General features: G+C 33.0%; 1 protein-coding gene across 1 annotated transcript; it reads left to right on the top strand.

Moving 5' to 3' along the window:
• Window positions 1-4,928: 4,928 nt before the first annotated feature.
• Window positions 4,929-7,109, top strand: LOC105783234 (cation/calcium exchanger 2). Its single transcript, XM_012608567.2, has one exon. It carries the CDS (start codon window positions 5,310-5,312, stop codon window positions 7,014-7,016), a length of 1,707 nt encoding a protein of 568 aa, XP_012464021.1. The 5' UTR covers window positions 4,929-5,309; the 3' UTR covers window positions 7,017-7,109.
• Window positions 7,110-8,977: the final 1,868 nt, after the last annotated feature.

The following is an 8,977-nucleotide window of genomic DNA, read 5'->3' as shown; positions in this document are numbered from 1 at the left end:
GGCGGAAAGTCTTTAATGATGGAAGTGAGAGGAGAGAGTATGAAGAAATGCTTTCGATGATTGAATGGTGAAAAGAGGAAGAAATCCCTAAAACTTTTCTTTGTAGTTTGGCGAATGGTATAGTTTGACTTTGCTTTGTAATTCGTGCCTACCCATTTTTTAATAATGCATTGACGGATGGTACTTTTATTCGTGGTTAACCTGTATAAATTTTACTTTGTGATTTAGCGAGTGGTAGGCCTATCGAGTTGACAATTCGAGAATGTATAATGTATATTCGAGTGGTGTAGTTGTTGATTGAATGATCTAGAGTTATGTAGTGGAGATCTGTCGTATATATACCAAAGATACAACTATTGGAAATGCAAAATATAAGAGGTTTAAGCCATCTGTTGGCAATATAAAATGTAAGAGGTGTGCAATTTTTTTACTGGCGATATCAAATGTAAAATGTACGAGCTATATGTTGGTGATTTAAAATGTGCAAAGTATTTGTTGAAATATGAGTAGGAGGACTATCCATCTTATAAATAATTGTAGCGAATATAACTTTGGCCTTAGCCTTTGACAAGTAAAAATTGAATAAGTGTTAAGTGTGTGCATGCTATAGTTATAAAATTTATTTGTTAACCCAATTTGGAGGTTGATCGCTGCTCTCGTACACAAATGGAGGTTTACATAAGGTATCATATGTCAATCGCACTACCATTGGCTCTCGCAGACTGAAATTACATGGAGAGTAACGAATGTCCTACTCCTGCACATAGGGGAAGGCTTACGGAGGTCCTACTCCCACACACAAAAATGAAAAGAAAGGAAAAGGAAGAGGAAAATGGGGGGCCTTAATGAAAATGAAAATAGAACACGAAATCAAGAGAATAATTGTACATAAAAGAGGAGAAATATGGGTTTTTATGGAGGTTTGTGTTATTTTTTAACCATTATACATAAATATAATATTAAAAGAAAACATTGAAGAAGTTTGATAAAGCTGAAGTTTTTTGGCTAGGATAAAATGTTTTGTTTATAATGAGAAGAATCATAATGGTGGTGTTGATAGCCGCCATTGAAAAGGGAGTTTTGAGTTATTTAATTTATTGGAGATTTTAGAAATGTTTTACCTTTTTATTGTTGTCGAAAGGTGGTAAAAAGATGTACTTGGTGCTTGGTCCACGCTCACCTTACCAAGGCAGAGAAAGAGGAGAGAGGTTGGTGCTGAGGAGAATCAATTGACCCACGTCGGGACTGAGAGCTAGAAAAGTAAAGAAAATGGAGAAGACTTAACCTCTTAGGATTTGTTGGGAGGAAAGGAGAGAGCCCCTTCTATGTTGTGCCTTAGGGGTATTTATAAACAAATGAGGGTTCCCGAATGTTCCCCTTTTGAGGAGAGTGCACCTGTTAATAACAAATATCTTAACATGATTCAAATCGGGTGATTAAGGATAGATGAGCCCTCTTGTTGAGGGGGTACGATGCACGTGAGTAGTCGGTCATTGAGTGACCATCTAGACCTAGTTGGTTCTTGTGTTGCCACGTGTCCTAATTGGGGTAGGGGTATAACATAGTGTTTTCAATTTTTTACAGTTTTTAAGATAATATCATATTTCTGTCACATTATATAAAAAAATGAAAATATTTATATTTGGTAGTAGTACTCATATTTAGTATGTGTTTGATGTAAAAAATTTAATTTTTTTTATATTATGTAAATCAAAGCTTAATATTGCATAACTAATTAGTATAGAATTTTCAAAATAATATGGCTTTATAAAGATATAGAATTCTTGATATAAGTCTCAACAAGGGAAAAACTAAGGAGAGGAACATAATGATGGAAAGGGGTTCAATTTCACCTAAACAGGTGGAGAGCAGGAGAATGATAAGAGAAGGAAGATGGTTGATGTGAAGGCTAAGAGTAATTGTTAAAGGTTTCTAATAGGGGAAGATCCCTTTCTCATCGTCTTGGAAGGTATTTATAAAATATACCCCTGATAGTGATGAAGTGGTAGGATGGTTACTATCATGGAGTACATGAGGGACGTGCATAGTGGGCTCTATTCTGTTATTCCTTTTGAGGGCATATGAGGTTGTTATGCTCAAGTGGGTTTCAATATTCCCTAAAGAGAGTTTTCACAATAAGAAGCGAATGGCTAGACTAAGCAGATAGCTTGATAAAAGGGGACACTACTTTATTAACAGGTGGTCTCTCGATAAGTGATTAGTCTAAAAGACTGAGCAACTGAGGGTAGTCTGATGAATAAGAGATAAATAACCGTATTCAAGCATCCACCTAATGCCTTTTGAAAGTGCTACATGACTAACTTAAATGGAAGTAAAAAAAAATGATATGGGATTAGAGTGATAAAAACAAAAATTAGGATAAATGTAATGTTGAAAGGAATATACTAGGGAATCTTTAATGTTTATGGCCAAACCCCACCTCTCCTATCCTATACTTCCATCTATAATAATGATTCTTGGTTTCTTCTACAATTGCCTTCACAAAATGAAGCTGACATTTGCGGTTGTCCTTCGTTTACTTTTGTCTTCTTCCTGTGATATAAATGCAAGTAGAATATAAATCATACATTTATAATTCCTCAATTATTTGGATTAGATTGAAAAACAATTGACACTTTAATTTGATTGTGAATGATACTATTGAGTTAAATATTAAATTTATAATAATTAATTTGGGTGTGAATGAATTTTTGACTTAATTGAAAATTTAAAATTTTAAGTTCGAATCTTATTTATGTGTATATATCATGTATAAATTTTGGTTTGATTTAATTCTCGTACTATATAAACTTTATTCTTGATTAGATTTGGATATATTCGATTATCAATTTAATCATGCATTATAACGATGAATTAGGATTATAGTTATTAAAAGATATTATTATATTTTATAAAATTTGAATAGATTAATAATTAATTCAAGATTAAAGAATTATGTATCTTTATTTCGCCCCTGAGTTTAAATTATTATTTTCCCTAATTTTAAATCCAAATAATAAGGAGAAGAAAAAGCTAAAACCAAACCTTTTTTAGGGTTTGAACTAAACCCCATGCGGTGTGGAAAATTGCAAGTTTCCAGAAAACCTACTCTTGCTAATTATAATAAAATTATAAACTGCTCTCCATTTTACCCATTTGTCAAAGCTTCATATTATTGATAAGAAAAATGAAGACCAATGGTAGATGAACCAACTTAAATCTTGACACATGCAATTATTGTCAACAAAAATAATTTAAAATATTAGATTTCGTAATTGCGGAATAAATAAATTTACCGATTATTTTGGGGTTATTTGTTCCGCTCTCTTCGGTAATATTGGAGTTTGAATAAAATTTTCATGGATTAGGAGTAGTTTAGTTGGATCTAATATTATAAAATTTTATTTTGGACTGACATCAACACGTAATTTCGCTTTTTAAAATCATACGTTTAGATTATAGAAATCATTAACGAGTCAATTAATACCATGGACAAGTGAAACCAATTGTCAACCACTATGATGTATAATTGAAATTATAATTATAAAATATATATAATGATTTATTCGGTATTTTAATTTTAAAAATATTTTCTCTTTTTTTACTTTTTCGTCTTTTTAGTCATTGAATTTATATTTTTGTCAAACGTTTTTTAATTTGGTTGATGTGGCATACACATGGATGACATGTCACTAATTTTAAATAATTTTAAAATTTAAAAATATTTTTAATAATTTTAATGATTTTTAAAATAATTTTTTATATTTTAAAAATTTTAAAAATTAAATACATGTTGATGTGTCATCCACATGGCAATTCATGTGTATACCACGTCAGCAAAGTTTAAAAACATTAACTTTTTCATCCATTTTGGAGTAATTTGCCCACAAAAATGCAAGTTTAAAGGCTAAAAATTAAATGGAAAGTTAAAATAAATTTTTTTTTGAGTAAAGTTGGATGACGAAATAAATCATCATGTCTTAAAATTAATACATTCGTATAATTATCAACTAAGTTTATGATACAACAGCTAAATAGCTTTCGTTGAAATGAAGTCCAAGTACAATGCACAAATAAATGAATACGCAATCAAAATATATTCTAACTTAAATCATAAGCTATAATAAATTTGATATGAAGACTTACACATTATTTATGTGATAATGAAATATAACAATATTAATTTATCAAAATTGTAATAAATTTTTATATAATGCATACTTTTACCTAGAATTTTTTCTGAACTTTTAAATTAAAAGAAAACGTATTTAATCACGCTTGAACTTGTATCATCTTAATTGTTACAATAAAGGGTCTTAACTAATTAAGATATATGTTTTTGGAACTAGTCGATCCGTCCATTTGGTTTAAATCAAATAAATAATTCAATTAGGTATTTTAATCCGGATCAATTGGTTAGTACTGATTCATAAATCAATTAAATTTTTACCCTATTTTGAACTAATATACGAATATATTTTTAGCCTATCAATCAATCCATTCCTATTCTAAAAATAGTAGAAAATGGTGGTAATTGGAATCTTGAATATCTAACGGGATTGGATTGGTGTGCATCGAATCAGACGGATGAAGCGGCCTATCAACGATTATAGAAGCGGCCTATGAACGATTATACTTTGTTAGTGAAATTCACACGAAGTCTCGTCGTCATGAGCAAACGTGCCAAACTCCCCATAATTGATGTCTCCCTCTCTTTCGCTATTTTTCCACGTTATGTTGTCACTAAAGTCCAAACGCTTTATTTTCCATTTGGATAATAATAATAATTGTAAATTAGTAAAGAGGACAATATTTACTTACAAATCATAAATAATAATTTGAGACAAAATCCAGACAATAATATATTAAAATATATAAAATCAGACCGACCGACGAATCAGCAGATTTACAATATTACATCATTCTTTTTTGTGTGCGTGTTTTATTCTGAAAAGTCCTGGAACTCCAGCGATTTATGTAAAAGGGACACCCAAACCCTAAACCCGGGTGCCACTTGTATCTGATGCGTGATTTGCCTTGCCTCCATATCCATTTTTTTAATTTCCTCGGCTGCTATTGGTGCAACTTTAAAAGACAAACTGAGCTTTTAATCAACAATCTTTTCATTTCATTTCCTTAACCCAGTCACCATCCAAATCCTATATTAAAAAACAGCCATTTTCCTCCCCTACCACAACACTGCTTTTAAAACATCTCATGCAAAGGTTAGCGTTAGTTCTTACAGTATTGGGTTCCTTAATCATGTTTTAGTTCAATATTTTCTCTCTTTTTGGGTTTGAGTTTCTGGTATGGGTACTTGGGTATTACAGTACCAAAACAAGAGGTTCATCCTCATTCTCATGAACATTTCATTCCTCTTGGTGGCATCTGTTTTCCTGATGATGTGTTCCAGTTCTTCACAAGTTGTTTTAGGGAGCAATGGTTCTAAATTTCGCAATAGCCAGCAAGATTGTAAAGCCCTGGAGGATTTAGATGATTATAAAGCCAAGTGTTCTTATCTCAAGTCTAATAATAACCCATGTGTTTATCAAGGCTATGTTGATTATCTTTACCATTTTTATTGCAATTTTGGAAGATTTCCTGTGTTGGGTCTTTGCCTCCTGATTGCTTGGCTTATTGTCTTGTTTTATCTTTTGGGAAATACAGCCTCTGAATACTTCTGTTATTCCCTTGAAAGCTTGTCAAGCCTGTTAAAATTGTCCCCTACGCTTGCTGGTGTTACACTCTTGTCTCTTGGCAACGGTGCCCCTGATGTGTTTTCTAGCGTAGTCTCTTTCATGGATAGCGCTACACAGGACGTTGGCCTAAACACTGTTTTAGGTGGTGTTTTCTTTGTGACTTGTATCGTGGTCGGAATGATAGGCACTTTCGTACACCGGAAACGGGTTGCGGTCAACAAACCGGCCTTTGTAAGAGATGTTTGCTACCTCCTTTTGGTTCTTGTGTCCTTAATTTTGATATTGATTAAGGGGGAAATCAATCTTTGGGGAGCAATGGCCTTTTCTTCAATGTATATTGTTTATGTCATCCTTGTTTACATCATATATATTGTTTGGAATTCTGGTGGAAGGGACATAACGGATTCGGATTCGAGCTATAACAGCGGTTTGAACATACCGATTTTGAACGGAATCGACAAAGTGGAGATCGATTATTTAGAGGAAGGGGATGTGAAAGATGTAAAAGGAGATGAATTCAAGAACTGTTGCTTATGTTTAAGAATATCAGATACTTGGAGTGTGTTACTTTGGGTCCTTGAGATGCCCCTGTATTTACCTAGGAGATTAACCATCCCAATTGCTTGTCAAGAAAGATGGTCTAAACCAGTTGCAGTTGTTTCAGTGACATTTGCACCAATTCTCTTATCTGTACTTTGGGACCTTCAAGATGACAATCTAACCTTCAAAACTGGTCTGGTGGTCTATGGAATCGGGGTCCTGTTTGGCATCAGTTTTGGGTTTCTTGCATATTTGAGAACCGAAAAATCTAGCCCACCAAAGACCTGCTTGTTCCCTTGGTTAGCTGGAGGGTTCTTGATGAGTGTGGTTTGGAGTTACATCATAGCTCAAGAATTGGTTGGCTTATTGATTTCACTTGGCCACATACTTGGAATCTCTCAGTCAATCCTTGGTTTCACAGTCCTTGCTTGGGGCAACTCACTTGGAGACATTGTCACCAACTTGACAATGGCATTGAATGGTGGTCCAGAAGGGGTTCAAGTGGCTATATCAGGCTGCTATGCTGGTCCTATCTTCAACACTCTCTTTGGTTTAGGCATGTCATTGGTTGGCTCAGCCTGGCATGGGTACCCTTCACCTGTTCAGATCCCTAAAGACCCGTATCTCCTTGAAACACTGGGTTTCCTTGTTGCCGCCTTGCTTTGGGCCCTTTTGGTCCTACCAATGAGAAATATGAAGCTGGATGGGGTCCTTGGTGGAGGCCTTTTCCTCATCTATTTCACTTCCATGTCTTTAAGGGTAATTAAAGCCCTCTAACTCTGTACCTAGTAGTTATCGGCTTCAAATGTAAGTGTTAGATGCTTGCATTGATCCCATATGGGTATGTTTAATTCTTTTAAAGTTCTTCCAGAGGATCTTTGAATGCATGTATCCACATACTCATATTTGTAAACACAGAGACGCTTCAAAAAAAAAAATGAAGAATAGAAGGAATATAGATACAGTTAAAGTTAAAACTAATTTCAACACATTAATGGATTCTCCATTCACTCTAAAATTTAGCCAGTGAAGCTAAATATCTATTTACCTACCTGTCAATTAGTCAATTAAAATTAGCACTCCAAGGCTGACATTCTAATTATTGATATCACAACAAGTGGAGTTTGATAGAAAAAGATGGTGAATGATTGGTTGCAAAACTCCATTCCTTTCTTATGGTTTTTGTCAAGCATGCAACAATGACACAAGCCTAATTGTTTTACTTTTCCAATTCGAGCGAGCTTTCAATTCAATTTGAGTAGGCATCTTAATGTCAATTTGGCCTTTGCCACAGTTCTTTGTTTTGTTGTTGTTGGTTTTTTTTTGTCATTTGGGAAATATTTGGTCCCACTTTCTCATCCAACATTTTACCTTTCAATTTGGCCTTTGCCTCGTTATTATTTTTGGCATTTGGTAACTATTAGGTACCACTTTTTCATCCAGTAGTTTAGCTTCTTTTTTTTGTCAAATAAATTTTAATTTTTTTCCACCACCAAATTTACATTTTAATTATTTAATTTTAAAAATTATAAATTAATCATTAAATTCTTTCAACCTTACTTGGTTACGTTATCTTTTATATAGTTGGCTTGTTAACTTGGTAACAAACATATGATGTGGCTATTAAGTCATTACTCATCATAAAACTCAAGGTCACTTAATTATTACTAAGTTTACGTTGCGGTCACTTAATTTGAAAAAGTTAAAAGTTGGTTGTTTAACTATACGATAGTTATGCAATGAGATTTTGGAACCTCCTTCAAAATTGTATTTCAGTAATCTTACTATCGTATGTCATCTTCCTTTAGTGAAGAATCACATTGAACTAAAGCTCTTTCCCTCCTCTTTCGACCCTACTATTTTGTTTTCCTTGAAATGACCTAAAACTCTGCTAATTTATATATCAAACCCTAACAAAAAATTCTCCAATTTTCGTCTACCGTCATCGAATGGTTGCCTAACTTCGATATGCTCCTCTCCTTAACAAGACTTTCTCCTTAACCATTTGGATTAACCCTCCGTTGCTTAAAACTCTTAGACTAACTCCTCAATGAATCTTATACACTTGACTTTTTTTTTTTTTGAAACTTTGATTCCTTCTCTGATTTTATCATGTCCCTTTACTTCTATAGGTATTGTTTGGGGACTTTCTTCTTCTTTTTATTTTTTTATATTTTTGTTTGTTTTGATTGTAATTATAATGATATTTGGTTGTTGGTTTAGGATAAATGCACGTGAATAGTTTAATTGTAGATTTTTTTTGAGTTATGATTTTGGTTGAAGGGGAAATGGTGAGTGGGTTAAGTATGAAGGGTTGTTGGGTTGGTTGGGTTAGATGTGAGGCATGGGGTTGGCAATGGCATTGCTAAAGTTTGGCGCTTAAGTTGTTGATATTGTTTGGATTATTGGATTAGGGAGTAATAGTTTAAAGAGTGAGTGACTAAAGTGTAAACTTGTAAACTTCTTAATAGTTCAATGATAAACTTATAGTTTTTTTTTAAAAATTGAGTGATTAAAGTGTAAACTTACTAATAATTGAGTGACCTTAGGTGTTATGATTAATAATGACTTAATAACCACTTTAAACGTTTGTTACAGAGTTAATGGGCGGAGACTTAGACGATAACGTTTCAATAGTTCAATGATCAACTTATAAATTTTTGAAATTGAATGACCAAATTGTAAACTTAAAAATTTTATATAATTTTAAATTAATTAGAAATAAAATATTAAATTTT

Source organism: Gossypium raimondii, chromosome 13, assembly GCF_025698545.1.
Source record: "Gossypium raimondii isolate GPD5lz chromosome 13, ASM2569854v1, whole genome shotgun sequence".
NCBI lineage: Eukaryota > Viridiplantae > Streptophyta > Magnoliopsida > Malvales > Malvaceae > Gossypium > Gossypium raimondii.
This window is presented reverse-complemented; position numbering and strand designations above follow the sequence as displayed.

What these genes read in the sequence shown, in the direction of transcription:
- LOC105783234 (XM_012608567.2), top strand. Translation starts at nt 5,310, where the DNA reads ATGGGTACTTGGGTATTACAGTACCAAAACAAGAGGTTCATCCTCATT.